General features: G+C 31.3%; 4 protein-coding genes across 4 annotated transcripts; 1 reads left to right on the forward strand and 3 right to left on the reverse strand.

Moving 5' to 3' along the window:
• Positions 1-128: 128 nt before the first annotated feature.
• On the reverse strand, positions 129-12472 carry LOC124491599 (uncharacterized). The gene is made up of 13 exons (XM_075731330.1): positions 12224-12472; positions 10315-10602; positions 9896-10237; positions 9640-9825; positions 8966-9556; positions 8726-8893; positions 8457-8615; positions 6428-7690; positions 4325-4732; positions 3246-3713; positions 2557-3186; positions 671-2472; positions 129-598 (listed from the first exon to the last, which is right to left on the reverse strand). Exons 2-13 carry the CDS (start codon positions 10352-10354, stop codon positions 407-409), a joined length of 6249 nt encoding a protein of 2082 aa, XP_075587445.1. The 5' UTR covers positions 10355-10602; positions 12224-12472; the 3' UTR covers positions 129-406.
• Positions 12473-15385: 2913 nt separating this feature from the next.
• Positions 15386-23339, reverse strand: LOC124491994 (uncharacterized). The gene is given in 4 exon segments (XM_047054744.2): positions 15386-16420; positions 16422-17108; positions 17734-17968; positions 22070-23339. Coding segments are annotated over 3 exon segments (1539 nt in total). The 5' UTR covers positions 17938-17968; positions 22070-23339; the 3' UTR covers positions 15386-15772.
• A 399-nt stretch (positions 23340-23738) lies between these two features.
• LOC124492341 (divalent-cation tolerance protein CutA) lies at positions 23739-24975 on the forward strand. Its single transcript, XM_047055208.2, has 3 exons — positions 23739-24311; positions 24371-24572; positions 24636-24975. Exons 1-3 carry the CDS (start codon positions 24124-24126, stop codon positions 24708-24710), a joined length of 465 nt encoding a protein of 154 aa, XP_046911164.2. The 5' UTR covers positions 23739-24123; the 3' UTR covers positions 24711-24975.
• A 1181-nt stretch (positions 24976-26156) lies between these two features.
• LOC124492343 (fatty acid-binding protein) lies at positions 26157-26990 on the reverse strand. Its single transcript, XM_047055211.2, has 2 exons — positions 26464-26990; positions 26157-26394 (listed from the first exon to the last, which is right to left on the reverse strand). The coding sequence occupies exons 1-2, from the start codon at positions 26806-26808 to the stop codon at positions 26344-26346; spliced, it is 396 nt and encodes a 131-aa protein (XP_046911167.1). The 5' UTR covers positions 26809-26990; the 3' UTR covers positions 26157-26343.
• Between the last annotated feature and the right edge of the window lie 639 nt (positions 26991-27629).

Consider the following 27629-nt stretch of genomic DNA (forward strand, 5'->3'; position numbering starts at 1 on the left):
AATGTGTGAGTGAGCAAGATAGAGATTGTTGAGTGAAAAAAAAATGTGTGAGAAAAAATGAATGAAATTGCTACACAAATGCGGCGAAAAAAAAAATTAAATAAATCGGTTGATGATTGATTGATTGATCAATTGAATCAAAACAGGTGACAAACTTTTTTTTCCAAACAAAGTTTTGGCACATATATGAATCGTTTTTTTGCTTTGTTGTTCAAGTTTTCATCATTATGGTGTTGTGTAAAAAAAATGGAATAATAAATAAAAAAAAATAAAATCAAAATTCATTGATTGATTGATCGCGATTGAGTGAAATGATGGAAATATCGAATGGATTCATCACAGAATATGGTCGCCGCTGCCCAAGTGTTCCTCATCATCATCCTCAGCATCATCATCATCGTGATCATCAGCTTGAATTCATATTATTATCATTACGATTAATATTTGTCCAAAAATTTTCCATTGGATCCATTGGATTATATGTACCATTCATTTGTTTATAATAGATATCCAATTCCGGTGGATACGGATCACCCGAATGAAGACGTAATTTTGGTAACATTCTTTTTAGATTATCTTTGAATGACATGAAAATGTTCTAGAAAACGAAAAAATCAAAAGGATTTAGGGATTTAGGATTATTGGAACAGAAAAAATTATTCTACTCTACTTTTGGTTTTGAATCAGGATTGGTTGGCGGATACATTTGTGGATACATCGGCATCATTGGCTGTTGTGGTTGTGGCGGTGGTGGTGGTGAACTTGGAGCCGAATGGGTCGCGACAGGAGGATGTGGTTGTGGATATTTTGGATATGATGGATATGATGGATATTTTGGTTTAACAACATCCAGGCTAATATCAAATTTTGGTGCATTATCAAATTCATGATTCTTTTTGGTATATGACGAATCTTGTCGTTTGTAATATGGTGGATAACCACTACCATGGTCAGGAGCATTGATTACAATGTTTTTATTTATCTCAACCGGCATATTTGGTTTTGGATATGAATTCATCATCTGCGGCTGTGGGGCATATGGTTGACGAGCAGCTGCTGTTGGATATTGGTGGGCAATTGGTTTGGCATTTTGCATCGGTGGGACTTGTTGATGATGATGATTGGAACCGGGATAATTTCTCATCGGTGCCGCTGCTGAATGATACATATGTGGTGTTGGTGAAGGATATGAATGTACGGGTTTCGGTTGTGCATAAGCAATTGGTGGTTGTTGTGTGGGCGGATATTGCATCGGTGGCAATGATGTAGATGGATATGCTCGTTGTGGTTGTTGTTTGGGAGATGTGGGTGGTGGTGGATATGTATATTGCATTGGCCTATATGATGTCTGTGGTGGATGTTGATATTGCATTTGTGGTTGTTGATATTGTTGTTGTTGCGACTGGGGCGTTGCTGGTGAGGATGGTGTTTGGTATGGTGGACCAGGTCTTTGTGAAACATTTGGTTGTGCTTGTTGTTTTGCCGTATAATGGTTTGGTGTTGGTTGCCGATATGTCATTTGTGAGGAATATGGTGATGATGGTGGCAAAAACATTGGCATCGAAAATGGTCCATAAGGCATTTGAGGAAGTGGTGGCGGTGGTGGGTAAGGCATTCCCGGTGGAAACATAAACGGTGGCATCATTGGTGGTAAAGGATAGGGTGGGTAAGGCGGTATCATCATCGTTGGCTTGTTTGTAGTGGATGGTGAAGGTGTAGTAGTGGTCGTAGTTGATGATGATTCCGTTTCGATATCATCATCGTCATTTTCTTCAAAACTTGTTGGCGTATCATCTTCATTGCTTTCAGTTTCAGGCGTTTCAGTTGTCGAAGTTGTTGCTTCTTCATTTTCATTTTCTTTTTCTGTAGTATTTTCCATTTCTCGTTCTTCCTCTTCTCGTTCATCATCACCGTTGGTATTCTCTTCACGTTCATCTATTGGTGATGATGAATCTTCATCTACATCATCCGGTGACACGGTCGTACTAGTGGTCGATACGTCCTGTAATCGACGTGATTTACTACGCTCTTTTTTCGTCTTTTTCATATTTCTATTATTCTTATTATTCGTATTTTTATTTTTATTCTTGATTCTTTCTTGTAATTTTTGTGGTGATTTTGATTTCTGATTTTTCGGTGGAGGTCTACGAAGTTGTGATGTTGATTTTGCTGTTGTTGTTACACTTGTAGGTGTTTTCATTACATTTTCATCATCATTATCATTATCATTACTGACCATAACATCAGCTGTTCCGGCAATGTTATTACGTAAATCATCTAGATTTGTTAGCGATATTTTTTCCACTTTAACAATATAATCTTGATTTTGTTTAGGAATATCTGGCACATCATATTCACTTATCGGTGGTAATGGAATATTTTCAACACTTGCTTTCGGCAATATACGTACAACATTCAATGGTGATGGTGTATAGCTATTGATCAGGCTGTCTGTTATATTCTGTTGTCGATCTGTCAATCAATCAAATCAATCAAAATGTAAATGAATAAATTAATATAATTGAAAAACAAAAATGTAAATGGTTGTCTACTTACAATTATTGTTGAAAAAATTTCTTGATGGAGTCTGTCTTTGTTTTCCAAATGATTGTCGATGATTCCATTGTTGATTAGATACATAACTTTGATTTTGTCTTAGTCTCGGTGTCCATTTCCCATCATCACCATTATTGTTGTTGTTGTTGTTGTCGTTGTTTGAAAAAGCAGAACTCCAATGAAAAGCATCGAAAGTGATTGGTTGTGAAATTTGTTTTGTCGTCGTTTTGATTTGATTATCATCATTATTCGATGATGATATGAAGGATATCGGTCTAATACCTAGTGTAACTTCATCAATATTTTGTAGACTACTACTAGTGCTAGTAATGGTCGGTGGTGCTTGAATTATAGACACTTGATCATCATAATTCAATTTTGTCTTTGGTGTAATATTGAAATTAAAATCTTTTCTAGTCGGTGTAATCATTGTCAATATAGATTGTGCATTTTGTTGTGTTGGTGTAGAAGTTGGTAAATTGTAATCAGTGGTTGTTGTTGTTGTTGTTGTCGGTGGTAAAATCTGAACATTTTGTTGTTGTTGAATATAATGGTCATCATTATTATATGGTCGAAGGATTTTTGCTTTTGTTACACCACCATTATTGTTGTCATTCCAATTGATTGAATCTTAAAAAAAATAATCAAAATCCAGATTTGAAAACAAAACAAAACCAGTTGTTACTTACCAATTATGTTGTTGATTTTATTTCTATTATTATTATTATCGATTACAACATTCTCGACAAACTGATGAATCGATGATTGTGGTTGCGATAAAGCAATCGGTTTATTGGTGGTTGTTGTTTGAATATCCGTACTAGTAATTGGCTGCTGTTGTTGATTCAGATCATTTTGTCGATAATATTCCAACAATTGTGCCAATTGATTTTGATCAATTTCTGTAATTTGATTATTACTACTACCACCACCACCACCACCACTATTAGCAATATATGACGATTTTAATGTTGACTTTTGTTGTTGTTGTTCTGGATTTTTTTGATTAATCAAGCTACCTTTTGGATATAGTACATAATCTTCAGTCGTTATTTCAGGCTGCTGCTGCTGCTGATTATTACTAATCGTTGTTGTTGTTGTTGTTGTCGTAAAAGGTGTTGAATAATAATAAAACTTTTCGTCACCATTTAATAATGCTACAACGTTGTTGTTGTTGTTGTGAAATGATGAAAAAAAAATTTTATAATTAGTTTTCAATCAACCAATCGATAATTTCAGTCAAGTAAAATAAGGTGTGTGTGAATAAAAATAATTATCACTTGATTTGATTCGATAAATGGCTTAAGGATAAAAAAAAATTTTTTCTCATCGCCATTATAAATCTATGACATGTTGTTGTTGTTGTCGTTGTATCGATTAATACAAACAATCTCATAAATTATTGGCCAAGTGCAAGGTCAAGATCACACACACGCAAAAAAATATTTGACCTAATCTTCTTAATGACAATCTACTTAAAAATGTCACTTGACGGTGATTGTTGAATAAGTAACAAAAAAAATCAATAAATAAATCAGCCGGTATTTTATGATATGGGTATAAATGTCTCGCAATCATATTTGATGACCAGCAACATTTATGTTAATTAATTGATGACTTTTTTTTGTTTTGACCATTAAAAAAAATGATCATTAAACTTCATCATCATATATAATGGGGGCCAATAGTTCATTATATTTGGACAATTAATTATTAGAGCAATTGTCCATTGCCAGACAAAAAAAAATATTTGAGGTCATCAACTTACCTGAGGTTTGTTTTTGTTTATCATCAGCATCATCATTATTATTAAATTTGATATTTTGATTTTGTTTAAAATCAATCGTTCGATCTATCGATGGTGATGAATCAACAATATTTGTTGATGTGGAGGAGGTAACAGCAGTAGCAGTAGTTTTAATTGGTATGGCTGTTGTAAATGGAAAAATTGGTTCATTTTTGGCAACAAATTTATTCGTCAATTGTTGTTGATTCAATGATGATGATGATGATGATGATGATGATGGTTTTCGTATACGATATATATCATTGTCAATTTTTCGATGATTCGTTGTCGTTTGTTGTTGCGATGTTCGTGTTCGTGACCGTTGATGACCAGATATTGACGCCGATGACGGTGATTTTGTGGTAGTCGATTTCGATGTTTCAAGTATATCTATGGAGTGGAACAAAGAAACAAACAAAATTATATATAAAAAATGGTTTTATCAATTGACAACAACAACTTTTTGGCTTATTTTTGGTTTTGTTTTGATTATTATCCACAAAACCAATGTGGTCATAGACACTCATGTATGGTGTATTATCATCATAATAATCCAACATAACATCTGGGCTTTTATCATCATCATATTGAACAAATCTATAAACAACATCATCATTATTATTGATGTTTCCGATGGCTGCATTCACAAACAATGTAACATTATTATGATTCAAGGTAAATAAAAAAATCATCAAAATGAATTTCAATCGAATCATTGTAGCCATTTTCCGGTGGTTCATCATCAATATTTAAATGGCCACACAAAAGAAAAAGAAAATGCACGTGGTCGGCGTTTTTTTTTTGTCTTTAATTTATGAAAAACTTTCACATATGAATCAATCAATGGATGGATTTTGACTGACTGAATGAAACTTGAAATGAGCAAAACACACATACATACACACACATACACACAAGTTCGATTGATTGATTCAAAACGAAATGAAACGAAAAACAAAAAACAAAAAAAAAACTAGAAATCATAAAAGAGCATCAAGATAAAAGACATCATCATCATCATCATCTGATGGTCTTTGGAAATTTATTCATTGAAAGAAAAAAAAATAAAAGAGTCAAACTGTTTGTGAAAGTACCGAACAAACAAACAAACGAAAAAACGAAAAAAAAAACTTGGAGAGAAAGCGAAAATTCAGGAGAATGGAAATAAAGGAAATAAACGGCTGTTGTTGTTTTTTTTTCGATGTCCTGAATGAAAATAAAAAAAAAAGATAAACTAGCGATAATGGATAAATTAGCCACACACACATACATTTATCATAGAAGAAAAACGTGCAATTTTGCTTGTAGCATCCAGTTGTTGTTTTTTTGGATTCAGGATTTGTATTTTTTTTTCTTAAAACCACTACTTCTATATGGATAATAGATAATGGGATTGAGAAATGAACTGTCCAAAAAAAAACAGTTGTGTTTCCTTTTCATTTAAAATTTACATTATTTGATCATCATGTTGTTTGTTTCACGGAAATACCTGGAAATGATGACCTAATCTAAACTAAATATCAACAACAACACATCTAAAGTGTTATTTTTTTTTACTAATCAAAAATAACCATCACAATAACAACAACAACAACAACAACACCGGATAATCGTTATGTTTGTATTTTATATCGAACTAAATTAATAAATTATATTATAAATGATGATGATAATCTATGTGCATCAGCATTTAGTAGAAAAAAATAATATCAAGGATGATGATGATGAGGCACCCTTGGAAATATCGTGGATGGTAATAACAACAACAAAAAAAATCAAGAGTTAAACAACAACATGTCATAAGAAGTTCAATACTCTCGAATGGTGGTAGAGAGAGAGAGAGAGAATAAAATTCGGTCACTAAAAAAAAAAATTTCATGGCTATGGTGATGATGATGTTAATTAGATAACTTGTTTCTCGTGTTTTTTTTTCACTCGCTCTTGTGCTTCAAGGAAAAAAAAATAAATATCACTCACACTTGTATTTCAATATTTTCGCAAAAAAATAAAGGCAAAAAAAAATTATTTTTCCCTATTGATTCAATCTAAAAATAAAAGATAAGATCACCAGATGATATGATTTACCTTTAAATGATGATTGATTCGGTGGTCGCCTTTGTCGATCATCATCGGCATCATTCATCATTGTAAATAGATATTCATATGCTTTGTTACGATCATAATAATTGCCATGAATATTTGAATCGAATAAATTTTTCAATTCAATTTCACGTTCATTATCATTTGTTGCAATTTTTATTACTGGTGATTTCAATCTATGTTGATGTATTGTTGTTGATGGTGAATTGTTGTTTTTGACCACCGTTTTCAAACCAATCGATGTTGATGATGATGATGAACTAGTTTGCTGATGCGATATCGATTTATTATTATTATTATTATTATTGCCACCATCCAATTTTCCAAGGAAATGTTCCAATTTTAAATTATTAGTATGGTTTGACGATGATGATGGTGGTTTCATATCGAAAAATGTTGTTTTATGAAAATCATCATTTTTGGACTTGTTGTTGTTACGATGTTTGTCTAGGGTATTTTTCTTATGATTTTGATTTCGATCACCACCACCACCCAAATCAAAATCGAAAAAATTATCGACCATTAAATTTCCATCCCTGAATGATGATGATGATTTTTTCTGATTATTATTGCCACCACCAATATCATTGTTGTTGCGCTGGTTGTTTGGTTCATTATTAATGTTTATGTTCAAATTTTCTTTATCAAAAAAATTGAAAAAATCTGGTTTCAATTCAAATTCATTTGATGGCTTTTGTTGTTGTTTATGATTATGATCAAACTTTGATGATCCACCATGATGATCATCATCCCAGATAACGGCCATTATTTTATTATTTGGATCAAAATTTTGAACCATATTGTTTTGGTTGTTGTTTTTATTTGTGTTTGTTTTGATTCGGAATAAATCCCCATCATTATTACCATTACCATTATGGTTATGGTTATGGTTATGATGATGATGACGATGATGATGATGATGATTACCAGGATTATTATGTAAAGGATAGATTGGATTCAATGCTTCATCATGATGATCAATTGATTCAAAATTATTATGGCTATTATCATCATCATCATCATTTGTTGAATAATAAAATGACAATGGATTATTATTCTTCAATTTTTTCTTTTTATATCTTCTTGTATTCACAACGGGATTATTTTTCGGATCGATAATCGTTGTTGTGGTGGCTATGATCGTCCTGTGATTGTCATATGATGATGTAAATGGTGAATTTTTTCCAGATTTATCCTTGTTGTTATTGTTGACACCCGATGCATATATAACCTGAAAATTATCCAAATCTAAATGAAGAATAAAAACAGAAAAATTAAAAAAAAAGAAAACAGAAGGACAAGGACATGGTCATCGTTTCCAATTAAAGAAACACAAAATCCTAGTGGGCTATATTTGAATCAACAGCAGCAGCAACTACAACAACAACAGAGAAAAAAAGCTGATTATCAATCATCTAATCAATCAATCGGATAGAAAAAAATGGGCAAAATTTCTATTCTTGGACAATATTTTTAACATCAAAATGTTTATAGTGAAAAGATGTAAAGAAAAAAAAATCTCTATGCAAATTTTGCTGGACAAACAACAAACAAACACAAAATCCGATCGTCAAATCAATCGTATTACTTTTTTTTTCTCAAAATATCCACATGCACTAGGCTAACTGAACATTTCTTCACATGAATTAAGTTTATTTGTGTGTAAAGATGATTTCAAATCACCATCATCATCATCATCATCGTTGTTTTTTGTCCATGAATAAAAGAAGGTGAGAGGTCAGAAATAGAAAACAGAAATGATCGAAGACCAATTGTCATGAATGATGATGATGATGATGATGATGGTTTTTTTTTGTTGAAATCCAAAAAAAGGTGTGAGAAACAACAAAATGTGTGTGTGTGTGTGTGTGTGTGAACAATGACATTCAAAAAGGAAAAAAAATTTAAAAATAAAATTCAAAATTCACAATTCGTTCAGCTTCTGATTTAAGTAGCCAGCCCTTAGTTCAATTCATATAAATTAAATTTATAACCAAAAATACATCTGACATACCCTTGACAGATGATGATGATGATGATGATGATGGCAATGACGATGAAACTGGTCGCCGTTCAACAATGACACGATCCACACCATCTTTATCGTCGAATATTTGATTTACAATCTTTGAATATTTACTACGTTCATCTGCCGTTGTTGTTACATCGATTGCTGTGATGTTTTTTTTTGTTATTGTTGATGGTTGTTTGAATGGAAAATGAAAATAAAAAAAAGTCATTTTGTTGTCAACATGTTTCGGTCACGATTTTTGTTTTGTTTACCTCCATTATTCTTTGCATCAGCTTTACTTGCATCTTCATATAATTTGAATGGATCAATTGTTAATTCAGGACTTTTATAATTGCCAAATATTGATTTAATATCTATGTTTTGTGGTGAATACGATGTTGTTGCATCACTAATCATTTTGGATCGTTCAGGTTTAGCCACTATAATAGAATAGGAAAGAAAATGTTTTTTTTTCAATTTGATCAATAAGGCTATTAGCTCATAACAATTACCTGTTTCAATACGTTGACTTTCAGCTGACAACATCATTAGATAATCATTATCATCAACAAGACTAGAAACATAGTGATTATTGTTCCTGTTACTATGATTGTTTCGCATCATTAAATTATCATCAACATCTGTATTATCCATATAATCAATATCAATTGATGATTCTGGATCTTCTGGTTTCATCATTGTTATTGTTTGATTGTTTTTAGCTTTACGAATATTTGTATGATGATGATTCGAAATCATTGCAGATGACAAAGGCAATGTATCCATAGACGGTATATAATTGTTTTCAACGATTGGATTTTTGATTGATTGATTTTTATAATCAGATAATGTTGATGGAAAACTTTGATGGCCAACAAAATTATCTAATGATAATGTTGATGATAGTTGTAACACCGATGTTGTTGTTGTTGGTGGTGGTGGTTTAGTTGTTCGTCGTCGTCCATGTTTATGTTTCGATGACGATGATGATAATGTACCATTGTTGTTATTAGATATTTTTTGTTGACGTTTCTTTTTCTTTTTACGTCGTGGTTTCATTGCTACTGATACTGATGGTGATGGTGATGTAGTTGATTTGAAATCTATTTTTTTTTTTCATTCACCAGAAAATAAAAATTATCAATTATGAATATTATGGTTATCATCATCAAATCAACACACTTACCATTCAATTTTATTGTTGTTGTCGATGTTGGTATGAAAACCGGTGCCGGTTGTACTATATCATCACCATCATCATCTTCGTCACCGTTTTCGGTCAATGATACTGGTACATATGTACGACTATTATTCAAACTAATAATCTTTGATTCTTTATCGATTATATTCGATTTTGATAAAAAATTTGTCTCTGTGTGTGGTTGAAATAAAAAAAAAAAAATTCACGTCAAAATTTAATTCATCATGGTCATCAAACTTACTTGGAGCTAATGCAGCCGTATATGGAACGGATGATTCTTCTTTTATATTATCATCATATAAAAATTGTGATTGCTGCTGCTGCTGCTGTTGCTGTTGACGTTGTTTTTTAAGTTGATTTTTTTCAAATGTAATGGAAAAATCTTGAAAATTTTCATTCAAATTTGTTGGTATCATTGAATCATTATTATTATGGAACAATTTTCGATTCGAACTATCTTTACTTAGATAAAGGACATCCAGATTATCATCATTGAATAGTGATACATTTTTTGTCGCTAGTGTTGACAATTCACAATCATTAAAATTGATGATGATGATGATGATTGTCAGAATCATTAAAACTATACAAATTATGAAAAGAGAATATTTGGACATCAGAAAAAAAATTTTTTTTTTGTTGGAAAAAATTTCTACTTACATTTCAATGATGATGATGATGATTTTTGAAAAGCCATCATTTATCGATGAATTTGAATTGATTTTTCATTCAAATTTTTTTTTTGTATTAATTATTTTGATGACTTCGAAAAGTGTGTCTATGTGGGTCGAAATAGAATAGAATGTTTTTTGTTTGATCGAACAATTTCAATCAATTTTTGACATTCTGAAATTTAAACAGAATCTTGGCAATGTTTTTAGTAATGTGTGTGGCTATTTTTGTCATGACAATGAATAATGATGATGATGATGACGATGAAGCAAGCCACTGGCAAACAAATATAATAAATAAAATTCAATTTATTGCTCGGTCGATAAAGTCAAAGTTTAACTATTTTTACAATCACATAAAACACACACACACACACACACATCGACATCGACGATGACAATGAAAGGTGGACACAATCGATTTTGATAACCAAAACTAAACAACCAAATCGACCCTTACACACAAACACACGCACACATCATTTATGACAGTGGTCATTTGGCCAATGAAAGAAGAAAAAAAATTTTTTTCTTGGCTCTGATAATCGATGGTCATTTTTGAATGAAAAAAAAAAATAAATTTTTTCAAAAGGGCGTCAAACAACAACAACATCGTCAACATTGAATAAAATGGTTGATTGTCAAAACAACAACAAAAATTGAATAAAAATTTCACTTTGAATTTCTTCGTTGGTTTTTGTGCGAGAAACAACAAAACAAAAAAAAACATAAACAGAAAATTCAATTCATGATGGGCAGGCATGCAGGTATGTGACAATTGTCAGATGATGATGATCATCATCATTGTCAAGAAAAGAATTTTTTTTTTTTTGAAAATCAGATGAATCACCAGAAAAGAGAGAGAGAATAGAGAAAAAAAATCGTTGGCTTAATGGTATTTACTTGATGGTAGTGAGATCATCATCATTGTCACATATTTTGAAACATGGTTCTTTTACATTTGTTTATGAGAAGAAGCAACAAGCAAATATGGATGAGAGCCACTGATGATGATGATGATGATGAGTGGATAATGAATAAATGAATGGTGTGGAAACAACAAAGAACCACCAACATGGAAAAATAAATCACAAACTAATTTAAAGTTAAAATTTTTTTTTTATTATTACATTCACTCACACAATATTCGAATGAAAAACGAAAATTTTTTTTTTTGTTTCTTTCCGTTGAACAACAACGATATCATCTGAATGATAATAGTCTTGTAGGCAAATTATCGTTTGTGGTGAAGCCGATTTTTGTTTTTTGTTTTTTAGTTGATGATGATCATTTTTTTTTTAGTAATTCGGTTCCAAAACAGTGATTTTCATGTGTTTTAACATTTTTTTTTTATCACCGAAAAAAAATCAACACACACACATATGACATATCAATCGAATTGAATTCGAATGACTAAAAACATTCGAATTTTTTTTTTCGGTGGTAGCCAAAAAAAAATCCGATCATTCGTCAAAGTTGATACAAAAAAAAAGAGATGAGATAAGATATTTTTTTCTGGTTTTTTTTTCGGTCAATTTTATTTCGATGTGGACAAATATATCGAAAATTATGATGAAGAGACGATCATCATCATCATCATCATCATCGACAATGTTTAGATAACAGATAACTAGGGATGATGATGGTTCAGACGAAGATTATAAACTCGAAGTCGAAAAAAAATAATAATAATAAGGATAACCGGAAATTTCAAATGAAAACTTTCAGAGAGACTAAATTAGTGATTGATTGAACGGAGAGAGAGTAATTCATGTGGATGGGGGATATTGAGATATGGTTAAAAGATGAAATTTTCGTTGATTGAATTGAGATACGAGCAATTTTTTTTTTTTTTTTTTTGGTTGAATTTTGTTGATTTTCTGCTGCTTCGTGATTACTTTTCGTTTCGAAAACATGTGTTTCGTTTTTTTTTCGTCAATCAATTTTTTTTGTTGTTGTTGTTGTTGTCACAAAAAAATGAATGAATGAATGAAAAATCGCTTTTTTTTCAGTTCTCGTTGCTTATGTTTTGTCCATCATCGTTTCGGAATCGAACAGTATAAGTAAAGAAAAGTATGTCGGTGGCACGCAAATCTTATTGGATGATGATGAAGATGATGGTGATGGTGGCCAAAAATAGTGAAATTTTTTTTTCTGCCCCCAAATAGCAGCTTCGTGATATAGACAAAAAAAATAAACAAAACACTTGCTTTCGATCTCTCTCTCTCTCAATCACTCTCTATTTCTACATAATCATCATCATCGAAAAAAAAAAAATTTTTATTCAAATCAAAAATAAAACAAAAAAAAATTACCGCTAATCAGGTCCATTTGGAATTTGTACGCTGTTTTTTGGAGTTATTCATAAAATTCGTTATGAAACCAAAGCAAAAAAAAAACTGGTACACACCCACTCAACCAGGTTGAATTTGAATTTTTTTTTTCGCATGCGAAAAAAATCCAACATTAACAATGTCAACCATTCATCCAAATGATCATTTCGAATCATCATTAGCCAATATCAACCAACACCACCATCAAAAAAATGGGTAAATTGAATTGAAAAAAAATCTTACTACTAATGCTGCGAAATGTGCAAGAAATAAAAATATAATCCATCTCCATTTATAATCGATCAAACAAACAAACGAAAAATGAAAGAATGAACCCAAATTTAGATTCGGGTGTCATTCAGAAAGAGAAAAAAAATGCATCATTATCATTATCATTGGCCATTGTGTGTCTTTGTCGTTTTTTTTTCAAGAAAAAAAATAAACAATAAAAATCATCATCATCATCATTGATTGTTTTTGCCAGAGAAGAAAAAAAAATGTTTGAAATTCCAGTGTCAAAAAAAAAAAAAAATTCCCAAAAACTCACGCACACACACATACACACATTCTGATCGATAATGATCATGGTGATAATTAGATTTTAGCAGATCCACACACACACACTGATCAATGTGAAATGGTGGAAAAAAAATGAAAATTTTTATTTGTTTTATCATTCAATTCAATATATAATCACTGGCATCGTTTTTTGTTTCTGTCTTCACTCTTCTTGTCGATGTCGATCAAGTGGTGAATGTGTTCACCATGGTAAAATGCGGTCACCACTAAATATATTATGATGATGATGATGATAAACAGACACAGCCATAGAAGAAAAAAAATATATATATTTGACATCGTTTTTGATTTTTTTTGGATTTTTACCATTCGTAAATGTGTGCGACATAACCGTAAGTTTCTATTTTAGATATATTCGAACCAGTTATTTTTCATTCATCCAACATCATCCAACATCAAGCGTGACATACAAAAATGACGTATGACTCTGCTACTTTATTTATTTTTTTTTCATTTCAAAATTTTCAAAACAAATAGAAAACAAAAGTTCACTTTTCATCATCATCATCAAATGACAATCATTCATTTTGTAAAGAATCGTTGAACAATAAAAGTTCGTGTGTACGAATTGCAAAAGAATTCATTTTCAAATGAATGATCAAAATGAATTCAACGTTCGATTTTACTAGTTGATGATTGTTGAAAAATGTGATAACATCTTTATCGTTTTCGTTTTATGTACAAAAATTATAATTTTAGAAAGAGTAATATATTTTTATTTTAAAAAATGAAAATAAAAAAAAATCAGTTAAAAATGCGTGTGTGTGTGTGTGTGTAAATATAGTTGGAAATAATACGGTCATCAGATTTTTTTTTAGTTTATCGTTCTCTCTCTCTTCGTGTACGATGGCGATAAGATCATCAATCAATTGATGATCACAGACACACACACACATCAACATTGTCCACGTCTTTTAGGTTTTATATAACAAGGTCCAGGTGGTGCATCAACAATACGACAATTTTTTGATCGTTTCATTACTGGATAATATTGTCCATTACTTGATACATATTGTATAGGTGCAGGTGCAAATGGTGAATGATAACAATATGGAATACGAGAATAATATGGATAATAATAATAAGCCGAATATATAGGATAATATGATGATGTAATCATTGGGCCCCAAATAAGCATTTTTGTTTAGGTTTTATGTTTCAAAGATTCTATATCAAAAAAAAAAAATAAAACAAAACGATGTTATTATCATTGAAAGTTAATGAATGAATGAATGAATGAAAGTGAATGTGAAATTATTACGCAGTAGTAATCACAAGAAATTCTATTATTATTATTATAAACACCTACGCTTTTCTTCTTTTTATGTGTTTTTGGGTGCAAGTAGCTTTGATGTTGATTGCATTTTTTGATATTAATTTCGTAACTGAGTAGTAGAAGATATTGACGATAGGCTGGCGATTTATATATAGACGTTTTTTTTCCAAACTTTGGAAGTGGCATAGAAATAACATTGATGATGATGACTTGCCCATTTCCGATAAGTATATGTGAATGTAGAATAAATTTACGATTATCGTCGTTTTGAACAAACGGATGATCTTCGATATGATGATGAACAAGGACGTTGTGCAGCAACAACAGGTGCCGGTGGTACACATACTCTACTGCTCATAATGGAAATCGATGTTGCCGTTGGAATTATAGCCGGCATAACCGCCGGAACAGGAACAATTGCTGGTGCTGGAACAACGGCCAAATTCATTTGATAACAATGACGACAACAACGTTGTTGAAGTGGATAACCAAAACAGCTACACATTGTCATATAGGCATTGCTTACAACCGGTACGCTTAAACCAACGTTGAAAAACATTTTGAAGAAATCAAAAAAATCATTGAATCTAAAAAAAACAAAATGAAAAAATGAAATGAAATAATTTCCAATGAAACGTTTTATATTTATACCATTTTTTTTGAGATGGACGTCAAATAATTCTACCAAATCATCATCGTCATCATTCGATCTATTCATTGAACATTATTGAATGGAATTAATCAATGAAAAAACAAAACAAAAAACAAAAACAAAAAATCATACCTTTTGATCAATCAATCAATCAATCGAACACTGCAAAAAAAAAGAATTCACACTACACATACAATATTGCTGTGGCGCCACCTTTTGGTTTGTTTTTCGAATAAAACACTTTTATTTTTATTTTTTTTCATCAAATATCATTTTAAAAATAATAATAAAATTGATTGATAAACAAATGAAAAGAAAAATTGATTTAAATAATTTTGAATGAAAGATAGAGGAAAAATCTGTTCTTTGTTTTGTTTTTTTTGCTGTGTTTCTTCATGCTTGTGGGATAAACTTTGCATTCAAATCGAATGGTGATAAGATAGAAAGTGGTGAGAGAGAAAAAAAACTAAAATGGAAAAAAGATGAACAAAAAGCATTCTGAATGATTAATGATTTTCAAACGAAGCATACATTTGATGACATTCTGCGGTTTGTTGTTGCTGTTAATTAAGAACTAATGATTTAATGATCGGCACACACACACACATTAAAGTGAAACAATTTCACCTGGAACTTCGGGCTGTGGTGATTCAGCTGTGGCATGTCCATTCTCTTGATGACTTATTACATCATTGGCCACCGGATCACCATTACAGGGAATATTTTTTAAAACATTCTCATTATTATCATTCGATTGTTGTTGTTCATTTAATTTAGTGGTGGCTATTGGATCAGCAACAATTTTTTCGCCAACATTATCAATATTGACTTGTTGCTGTGATTCATTTTCTTTATTTTCACCAATCATTTCGGCTGGTTTTTCACTCTCAGTTGCCACTTGTTCCGGCTGTTGTTGTTCTATTGGTTTATTGTCAGCAGAAATTGCTTCTTGACTTGATGGAACAACTTCTGGTTGTGGCTGTTGTTGTTGTTCGGGTTGAGATTCAATTTCTTCGGTTGTTTTTACTGGTGTTGGTGTTGGTTGACTAGCGAGTTCTTCGGTTACAACTTTTTCTTCCGATTTTTCAACATTTGAAATTTCGGATGGTTGTTGTTCAGCCGATTGTTCAGCTTGTTTTTCCTCAACTTTTTCAACAATTTCTGGCGTTTGTTGTTCCTCATTTTTAACTACTTCTGGTTCTGCAGTTGTGGGCGGATTTTCTGGAACAACTGAAGCGGCAGCGGCAACAACAGGTTCTGGTTCCTTGTTGATTGACTGGTGGGGCAATCGATTCTGATTCTTTCACAGATTCAACGGGTTCTGGTGTTTTTGCAGCTTCAACAACTACTGGTTCTTTAGCTGGTTCATCACCGACAACAGCAGCAGCAGGAGCCGTTTCAGTTACTGGTTGAGCTTCTTTTTCCGGTTCTGCAACAGGTGCAGCTACTGGTGAAACTTCAACAACTGGTTCAGGCTCTTTAACCGGTTCGACGACTGATTCTGGTTCTTTCACAGGTTCACTTGGTGCAGCAGCAGCAGTTTCTGGTTCTGAAACTGTTGTTGGTTGTGGTTCCGGTTCTTTAACTGGTTCAGCATTGGCTAGCTCAGGAATTTCGGTAGATTTTGTTTCCGATTCTTTAGCCGATTCGGTACTGGCTGGTTGAGCCGCTGGTTCAACAGTTTCTTTGGCTATTTCTGGTTGTGAAGGAGCAGCTGCTGAATCATTTGGTTGTGGTGGTTGTTGTTGTTGTTCGGGTTGAGATTCTTTAGCAACATCCGAAGATGCTTGTGCCGTAATAGCCGCAACAGCTGCATTTGCCGCAGCTGTAACTTCTTCGGTCAAACTTGGTTCTTCAATTTTCGTTGCTGTTTCTGTAGCAGTAGCTGTATCAGCAGCGGCTATTATATTTCCATTCGACGACGGTGGTTGTGTATCCGAATTCTGGTCATTATTATGATTAGAATGAAAACCAAACATAAGAAATGTGAACAAACAATTATAATAATGGTATAAAGTCTGAAAAATTTCTTTTACCATATTTCAACTTGTGTGTTATGTGTGCTTGTGTTTGAATCAATGAAACGCACAAAAAAATGAGTGAAACAAACAAAAAATAACCGAATAAATAAATCCTAAACAACACACTCTGATCAAGAATATGAAAAACAAAAAAAGATTTCCGAATCTAAATTTCATTCGCTTTATAAAGTACGCGAGAATGAATTGTGTTTACGACGTATCACATTTATAGCAACAAAAATATTTCATATTTAACCATACTCTGGATGCAATGAATAAATTCTACAGAATTTAAAGAAGAAAAAAAAAACTATAGAACATTCATATGTCAAAACATATTTATATGTCAACTACGTTTTTGTTTTTGCTTTTCACATGACTAAAAAACATTTCTACATACATAGTTCTATTCTATTCCGCTATAAAGAATTTCGTTTGTTTGTATTTGTTTCATCACACGCATACATGCACACACACAGAATCATTGAATCTAATATTTCAGACTTTATAACGACAACAAAACAAAACAAAAACAAGAATAGCAAACCTTGGGAACATAAGTTTCACGTGCTGTACTTGAAAATTTTGCCGCAGATGATACGGAACGTTTAGATTTTTTGGATCCTTTACCACCACCACCACCATTTGTTGTTACAGTTGAATCATTGGCCACTTCTGAAGTCGGTTTATCTTTCTCGGTAAAACTATATGAACGTCCACGTCGTCGTTTTGTAGATAATTTTAGACCCATTTTTTTCCAACTTTTGAGGCAGATTGAAAATCTATTTAAATCAATTAAAAATCACATGATTAATGAGGAAATTATTTTTCAACTTTCAAATTCTTCAACACACACTGCTGCTACTGCTGCCACTTTTCACTCTTGCTTACAGAGCAAACACACAACATTTGCCTGCCCCTTTTTTTGCATCATCATTATCATCAACATCTGAGAAATTCCAGTCTTCCGTAAAATGGGAAAAAAATCGAATATATGAAATGTTGACATATGCAAGACAAACAACACATTTGAACACACAAACAAGCGAAAAAAATTTATTTAAATCGCAAAAAAAAACAGAAAAAAATCATTCATGCAAAAGTCATCATCATCATCATTTCATCATTTTTCAAGGTTAAGAAAAAAATTTTTTTTCCTCATTCTCAACAACAACCAAAAAAACAACTTTAATACAGTGAAAAAAAAATGAAAAACAAAAATCAACATTGACACACACACATACACACAAACACAAACAGAGAGACACTTTATAATTTACGCTTCAAGAATTGGAATTTAGAGCAAGACAAAATGATGATGATCAAAGATGTCAATGTTGACAACAACAAGCAACATCAACAAATTATAAACATTCAACAACAACCAAAAAAAAAACTTTAAATCTAGGCGATCATCATCATTATCATCGTCATTGCTATTTTTTTGGATCATTACCCATTCAATTCAAGAGAGAGAGAGAATGACAAAAAACAAAAACATCATTGTGTGGGTGTGTGTACAATGCCATCTAATGTCATAAAAAAAGTTTTTTTTTCTAGGACAAGCAAAAAAAATTTTTTTTATAATCATCATTAATCTAATTAAATTATAACGATAATTGCAACGACAACAACAACGATACCTGTGATTCAAATTTCAATGCCAAGAAAAAAAAACACAAATGATGACAGCAGACATTTTTTTATATTTATTACACACATAATAGTAAGAAACAATAACAAAATGTTTGTCAACCAAAATTAAACACACACGCACACACACACACACAATAGATTCCAACCTGAAAGAATTTATCAAAAAGTAAGAAATAAAAAAAAAAACTAACTTGATTCGTTTGACTTATCAACAACAACAACAACGAAAAGCGATAAAAGGAAAAAGATTTTGCCTAAGCAAAAGGTCATCATCATCATTACCATATTATCACACACACACACACACACACACACACAGAAACAGACCAGACACATTTTTTGATTTCTTAGTCTGTTTTTCTCAGTCTAGTTTTTTTCGTTTGATGTTGTAGGATGTAAGGCAACAAGTTTTCATTTTATTTTTTATTTTTTATTTTTTTTTTTGATTCGTTTGGTTCATTGAACCTGAATAATAAAAATAATGATTATGATTATGATGATGATTAGCCAGTTGTGTAATATTATGTTGTGTTGTCCATCAACTTTACGCATATTTTACACAAATCACCACAAGTGTACCACCACCATCACCACCACTACCACCATTATCATCAGCAAAAAAAAATAACTTCAAACATAGATGATAATGGATAAATAATAGAATCATTATTATGAAAAAAAACTTACATTTTTTTTTCTCAAAAAATTGTTGGCGATAAAGAGGAAAAAATCTGGTTCAATCCCCACAATAAAATATAAGAAATGAATGCAAACAAGATTAGCTCAAATTTCATAAAGAAAAAGAAGAAAAAAAATTCTCTTACAAAACACAATGCTTCCAGGTGTTTTTTTTATGATGATTATATATCTTTATTATTCACAATAGCTATTACTATGTAACATTATTGTACAATGATCAAAACTCAAATCTCATAGCCATGTAATGTAACATTCAACAGGTAGATATATCTATCTGTTCGTTGACAATCAACAGTTCACATATACCATATATACTGTTATTAAATTATTATGCTGATGATGCTTGTAAGAAGAGAAAGAAACATGAGTCATTCAAATGAAATAAAAAAAAAAATTGCAAACGAATAGAGTAACTTATGATTTACATAGATTGCCATCAATTAGATTTTCAGAAAAAAAAAATTTGGAATTTACCATGGTAATCCAAATCTCATATTGAATATTTTTTTTTTGCTCAATTCAATTTCCGTTTGAAATGTACAGGGTGTGTGTGTGTATGTGTAATAAAAACATTTATGTATCGGTATCATCAAATGTTGGAAAAATTTATTTATGACAAAAATTTTGATTGCCATTTTTTTTTGATCATCATCACCATGACATGATGATAATCATAATCATCATTTTTTTTCACTGATTTACAGAAAAAAAACGACGGCAATGATGATTATTGTATATATACATAAACAACCGATTTTGATTCATCGATGATGATAAAACAGAAAATTCGACCTAAAAAAAAAAATCAAAGCCGTTTCTCACCAGAATGAATGAATCAATCAATCGAATGGATGAATTTATTGAAAAGAAAAAAAAGTGTCAATAAACGTTTAAAGGAAATGAAAAAGAAAAACTTGTTCAATTCATATATACAACAACAACAAAACCAATTTCAAGATGGATGAATTTTGACGCCAAATTGATACAAGGCAATGAATCGGCAAAATGCAATCATCTGCTGTTATTGTCATTGTTGTTTCTGATGACAAAAGTTGTTATCAATTGAGCTAGCAGGATTCTATTATTTATTATTGGCACAATCGAACCGAAACCAAAATGTGAAAAGATTTTTCTTTTTTGGTTTCACAAACGATGACAATGATTTTTATTTTTCAAACTTGTTGCTGCTGCTGATGTTGCAAATCAAATCGTGACCAATCGATTTTCTATTTTGTTTTTTTTTTGTCATTCCATCCTACTATTTGATGATGATCGAACTTGATCATCAGCGAAATAAAAAAAAAAAAATTTTTGTGGACAAAATGTACGAATCACAAACAAAGATGTTGTTATTATATAATACGAGATAGATCTGTCTAATCGAATAATGAATTTCGGTTTTTTTCCTCTTTTCTTTTGTTTTGTTTTCCAGTGTTTCAAATACCAGAAAATCGATATGTGATCGATGAATGATTTCAAATGATTGGAAAAAAAATCGAAAATCTGATTGACAGCTACATACACACACACAGCAAACTTATTAGCATTAATCATCAAAAAAAAATCATTCATTTCATTTCATTTAAACAAAACAAAACAAAAAAAATCAAACCATTCATCAAACATCGAATCATAAAGGTCATTGTTCTCTTTTTTCAATTCGACAAAACACGAATTTGTGAATAACACATTGAATTCCATTCATTCTGTCGTCAACATATATTACAATCATCATTATCAAATAGTTTGCAACAGGTGGGCGAGACTTGATTTTTTAGGAGAATTTTTTTCATCAGAAAACAATTCAAAAAATATCAAAAAAAAACCGATTACATAAATAATAAATACAAACACACGTACACACAGGTGGCAATAATTATCAAGCAAACAAACAAACAAAAAAAAATCAATCAATCAATCGATTGATGATTGGCGAAAACAAAAAATATCAAAAAAAAACAGGACATATAACATACTTCATGATCATGATCATCATCATCATCATTAAAGCATCGAGTTAAAAAATCATAAACATTCATTTTTTGAGAAAAAAGGAAATTCATCATCATCAAATGAATCAATAAATCAATCACACACACACGGTTGTTATTGTTTTTTTTTTGACAAAAAAAATCGAACGTAATGAAAAGTTTTGTTGTAAAAATTTTCAAAACTCATCTTTTCATCATCATCATCATGATGATGACATAATCATCATCCTGTGTGTTAAGCCATTTGTATAAAAATAAAAAGTTATTTATGAAACAAAAAAAAAATTCGGAAATATGAAATTATTGGCAACAGCAACAATAATAACAATATATTACACTCAATTCATATTGATTGATTGACCGGATATCGATAATGACACACACACAGGATGGATATACATTCGTTGCTGTTGTCGATATTTTTTTTTAATGCATTCGTAGAAACATACGCAAGAAAAGAAAAAAATTTTTAAATCATCGATGAATGATTCTTGCGGGATTGATTTACTCATGTTACAAAACAAAATGAATACATACCAAATTTAAATCTAAATTTTCACGATGAAAACTGGTGAATTAGTTGTTGATTGAATTGAAAAACGGAGAACAAATGTGAAAATTAAATTCGTTAAAACAACAAAAAAAAAATCCAAACGAATTACAGGCATGCACAAACACAAACACAAACACTAAACACACACACACAAAGCAGCAGCTATTGACAATGACGGTTTTTTTTCGCTTTGCTGCTTTCTCTATTCGAATCAAATCAAATCGAGTGAAAAAAAATTCAATAAAAAAAAACACATTGGACTTGGACTTGTGGATTTCGATGATGATGATGATGATGATGATGCCAATCACATATATATCAGAAAAAAAATTGGTATTTCAATGTGAAAATGGAAATGAAATTTTTTCTCGTTCTCTCTCTCTCTATTTTGGCTGGATTGCTGGCCGGTCGTTGATGATCGTGTGTTTGGCTTGATTTTTTTTTTTTTTTTGGTTGCTGTTTGGTAGATAATGTCTATATGATGATGGTCTGCCTTTTGGTTTTTTGCCTTGCAACAACAACAACAACAACGACGATGATGATGATAATGGCTGCTCTATTGAAGCTATATATTGCTGATGGCTTAATGCTGGTGGTTGGTTGGTTGTTGGTGCTCGCTTTTTTTCTGGTGGAATGGTCGAACTTTCGATAAAAGGCGTGCTTTTGACTTTGAAAAAAAACTGAATTTATTTTTTTTGCTGAACTGTTGCTGAGTTTTTGTATGGTGATTGTGGACGTTCGTGTGACTGTGTTGTGAGTTGTGTTTTGTTTGTCGACGATGACTTTCTCTCCTCTCCCTCTTTTTATCATCTTGCACTAGGAAAAAAAAGAGAGTATGTGATGATGGTGATGATGATGATCTCAGATCTTGTCTTGCTCAACTTTATGGCTGGCCATTTGATCACATAAAACAAACAACATTGTGGTGGCCACAACACAAACAATTGAAATTTTGAATGGAAAAAAAAAATTTTTTTCCAGCGGCAAATACAACTGTGTCTGGATTAGTGGGGATCAAACAAAGAATATCGCCATCGTTCAATGGCCTGTTTCAGGCCTGTAGTATTTATATTCGGGCGTGTATATATGTGTGATGATTCATTCAATTTTTGATTCAAATTTCAACCATGATGAATGTTGTTGGAAATTGAATATTTATACAAAAATTAAAAAAAATCGAATTCGAATTAAATCAAAGAAAAAAAATGGCAATTCTTTGATGGATGGGTGGGTGGATGGATGCCAAAAATGAAAGGTTCAAATTACTACACACAATTTTAATTTGTTTGTAAAATCATAGACAGATCCAGTTTCGAATAAATTCGAATCATCATCATTCATTCACAAATGTCGTAAATCATTATGATTCGATTCTGATTTTTTTTTTTTTTTTGGTTCGACAAAATGAATGAATGAATTACGTCTGTTTGTTGGTTTTTTTTATTGCTGCTGAATGAATTTTCGCGGAAAAAATGATGATGATGATGATGATGACAATTTACAGTACAGTAGCCGGTTGACGATGAAATTAATTAATTAACATCTGGCCTTGGAATTTGCAATATAGACAATTCACAGACCGAGAGACATTGATTGGCCTTGACATTTTCAAATGAGCAACAGCGACATTTTTTTTTTTTTTTTTTTTGATTGGATCCAGAGATATCCAGATTTTTTTTTTGTAGACATGCGGTTGGTTGCGAATGAAGAAAATTTATTGTGAAAAAAAATAAATAAATGTTTCCTTTGCGTGTGTGGCAATTGATTTATGAATGAATTTTTTTTCTTTCTTTCTTTCAAAATATAACATCAATGCATGGATTTTATTTCTGTTTTTCTCAGAATTCTAAAGAAGAAAAAATCGTGGTTTTTCTATTTTTGTATTCAGAAATTTGAAATTTCATTTCATTCTGATGCCTTGTTCATATCGTGCAAGTTGTTTTCAAGTTGTTGTTTATTGATTCAATGCTGAGTTTATACGATGATTTTTATTTTTTATTTGTAAATTTTTGGCCGGTTTTTTTCTTTAAAAATCTTAATGTCCCGATTTTTATTACCAACATTATTATTGTCATCATCATTTTGGACATCTATTTGTCATCATTGTTCATCAACGACAAACGGCAGCATCAGCTGTAGTGTGAATAAAATGTCAAACGAATCATCAAAATATTCGATTGGCTATGTGACCATTTCGAATGCCGAAATGGCTAAAGAATTGGCAAAGTAAGTGAATCAGTATTGATTTGTATTTATTCATCATCATTCAATCAAATTTTAAACAGGAAATTGGTCAATGAAAATAAAGTTGCCTGTGTTAATATATTGCCAACAATAACATCAATTTATCGATGGGAAAATGAATTACAAATTGATGAAAATGAATCATTAATGATAATGAAAACAAGAACCGCTGCCATTGATGAATTGATTGAATTTATTCGCCATAATCATCCATATTCAGTGCCGGAAATTATATTTACAGCGGCAAGTTTTATATTGATTTTTGTTGTTATTATTGGAAATCATTATTGTTTATTATTATTATAGATTACGGACGGAAATCCTGATTATTTGAAATGGATTTCATCATCAGTAAAACTATCGAATGAATCGAATCCATGAAAACCAGACAGATTTAGTGTGGCATGAGTCAAACTGCTGAAAATCAAAAACACAAATCTGAAAAATGAAATTTTTTAATCGATTGGAAATAACAACCAAACCTTTTATTTCGGCGGTGGTTTATAGAATTTGAATCGATATTTTTTATTCTTGATTATACCACGATTTACATCTTCATAACGTGTTCCATAACCACCTTTATAGCCTTGTTCATACATTAATTGTACTAGTGGATGAATTGGATAATAAAGTGTTACGAATTCTACATCACCATTGAAAAATTTATTATCCGATGATGATTTCTCTTTTTTACATTGACCATTGTCCAGCAATAGTGATAACAACAACAACAACAACGATAATGTGATGATGATTGATCGTCTCATCATCATTGTGTACGACGAACGATGGCAGCAAATAAAAATGAAAATTTTTCGTCTCAATTTTCATTTTTACGAAATTTTTTTTGTCTGTTTCATTGTTTATTCGCATCAATGGCCATCTATGTCATCGATGACTCTTTTTTTGGTGTGTGTGTGTGTATGTCTGTACGGACATTACCGGATTTTTGTTTGTTTGTTTGGTTGGCAGGTTCCTGGAACTTGTTTTTTTTTCATTTATTTATTCATTTGTTGCTTAAATTGCTTAATTTGTCTGAAAAAAGCCTTCAATTTGAAATTTTAACAAATAGAAGCGCAAAAAAAAATTTTATCGATTTGTTTATCGATTTTTTTTGTTTTTTTGTTTTATTTCCTTTCCCATTTAACTCTTGTTTTTAGCAAAAAAAAAAAAAAAAAAAAAAACAAACGGAAAAAATGCTGCTGCTGGTGGTGGTGGTCAATGTTGTTAATTTATGAATTGTTTTAAAAGTGTGTGTGTTTAAAAATATTCAATAAATCAATAAATCATCATCACCACATGCAGCAACCACAGTTGCAACCAAGAATCAATCAATCGATTGGATTCGATTCGCACAATTTTTTTTTTAGTTTGTTTGGTTAGAGATATTTAGCTGGAGAGACAAATTTTTCATCATTGTCGATGATTCAATGAAAAGTTTTTGGTGAAGAAAAAAATTAAAAAAAGTTTTTCCTCATAACATTTCTCTCTATGTTTTTTTCAATTTTTTTTTACTGGGTACAAATATTTCGTTGTGATTCAAATGTCATCCTTCTACGTTTTTTTTTTCACTTTTCTCCACAGCTATAGCGTGTGTTGAAATGATCGGGTTATTTTTCCACTTCTCGCATATCAAATCATTTCATTTCTCTAATTTCGTTGTTGTCGTTGTTGTCGATGTAAATATCGAATGATCGTCGTCGTCGTCGTCTTGGTGTTTGATTGATTGAAAAACAATCCAAATAATCGTTTCATATAGACAAGAAAAAATGGAAATTTGAAACTTGAACTCACACACACAAACACAAAGATTTTATGCAATTTGAGTTGTATAGAAAATTTTTTTTTTTATTTAATCAAAATTTTGCAGAGAAAAAAAACATCATCATCATCGATTCGAATACAAAATTTTCAATAACCCAAAATAGAAGGGTAATAAACTAAGAAAATGGGGATTGATTGATTGGCATGGCACAACATGAGACGAATTTTTCTTCTTCATTTTTTTTTTGTTTTAGATTCGTTTATATGTTCGAACGGAAGTGACACCATCACAGGATGCAGTCTAAGAATAGAAATATAAATTTGATTTTGGGTTCCATTTCACTTGAAAACATCACAAAAAAAAACTTACCACAACAACTTCATCGCCATTGAATTCACGAATAATTTTCACTTCTTTATCACCGAATTGTGTTTGAACAAATTTATTGTCACCTTCTTTTTGGATGACCGTTTTCACTCGTTTACCATCGGCACGATCTTCTTCGAATTCTTCGCCCAATTTGAATTTAGCTTCAGTATTTTTGAACGTACTTAATGAACGGAAAATGTATTGGTCATTTTCTATTGCCACTTCAAACGTTGGTTTCAATGTTTTAGCTGCCGTTTTCACCATAAAACCGACGCCCAATTTGTCGAGAAATTCATCGAATTTTTCCGATTTTTCTAATTTATATTTACCTTCAATGCTTGCCATTGTTTTTGATTGATTGATTGATTGATTGATGAACACAATATTAAAACAAAAAACAAAGTGGAAATGAAGTTTTCAATTTGATTTATCGTCGTCGAATGTGTGTGTGTGTGAAATGTGAATTGTTTGGTGGTTTATAATAATAATGTAACGATGGTAATGATGATTTTATCGAAATAAAAAAAACTGATGACTATGAGACTTTTATACACGCATTCACAAGCGAAACAAACAAAAAAAAAATGATGCCTGCTAGTAGCTCGACGACGACTACGAAAAAAAGATAGCGGTTTTTTTTTGTCAACCAATGAAACTACTCATGTATAACTCATATCATGCTGTTTCCTCCCAACCATCACCACCACCACCAACACCACCACCGAAACCATCCGGCGTCATTGTCATTCAGCATCATCATCATCATCGTGTATGTCATAAATGTGCACACGTATATTTAACATTTATTTATCGCAAGTTTGTAAACGCAACGTATATCGTGAATCGACCGCGCGAGTACATTGTTTTGTTTGTTTGTTTGTAATAATAATTGGTGAATGTGATAAAATTTGTGGCCCCACCACATATATCAGTTATTGAGGAGAAAAAAAATTTTTTTTTGTTTTTCTTGCTGATATGAAACCATTTTTTTTATCTAAAAATTTTGTTGATCGAATGTTTGAGTGTGTGTGTGCGTTTACACAATTGTAACAATCGCAGTGTGTTGGTTATATTCATTGTGGTTTCTCAAATTTTATTATCATCGTTGATAAGTACAACTGTAAAAAAGCTCTATATAATGAATTTCGATATGAATATGGCTGGAT

Source organism: Dermatophagoides farinae, chromosome 1 (assembly GCF_024713945.1).
Source record: "Dermatophagoides farinae isolate YC_2012a chromosome 1, ASM2471394v1, whole genome shotgun sequence".
Taxonomy (NCBI): domain Eukaryota; kingdom Metazoa; phylum Arthropoda; class Arachnida; order Sarcoptiformes; family Pyroglyphidae; genus Dermatophagoides; species Dermatophagoides farinae.

Bases quoted from the DNA above. Each gene is read 5' to 3' on its own strand.
- LOC124492343 (XM_047055211.2), bottom strand. From the start codon at position 26,808: ATGGCAAGCATTGAAGGTAAATATAAATTAGAAAAATCGGAAAAATTC. The intron at 26,395-26,463 runs GTAAGTTTTTTT...TTCTATTCTTAG, and splicing joins ATGGCGATGAAGTTGTTGTG to ACTGCATCCTGTGATGGTGT.
- LOC124492341 (XM_047055208.2), top strand. From the start codon at position 24,124: ATGTCCCGATTTTTATTACCAACATTATTATTGTCATCATCATTTTGG. The intron at 24,312-24,370 runs GTAAGTGAATCA...AATTTTAAACAG, and splicing joins ATGGCTAAAGAATTGGCAAA to GAAATTGGTCAATGAAAATA. The intron at 24,573-24,635 runs GCAAGTTTTATA...TTATTATTATAG, and splicing joins CGGAAATTATATTTACAGCG to ATTACGGACGGAAATCCTGA.
- LOC124491599 (XM_075731330.1), bottom strand. From the start codon at position 10,354: ATGATGGCTTTTCAAAAATCATCATCATCATCATTGAAAT. The intron at 8,616-8,725 runs GTAAACAAAACA...AAAACATCACAG, and splicing joins TGATGCAAAGAATAATGGAG to CAATCGATGTAACAACAACG. The intron at 4,733-6,427 runs GTAAATCATATC...TCCACTCCATAG, and splicing joins GAATCAATCATCATTTAAAG to ATATACTTGAAACATCGAAA.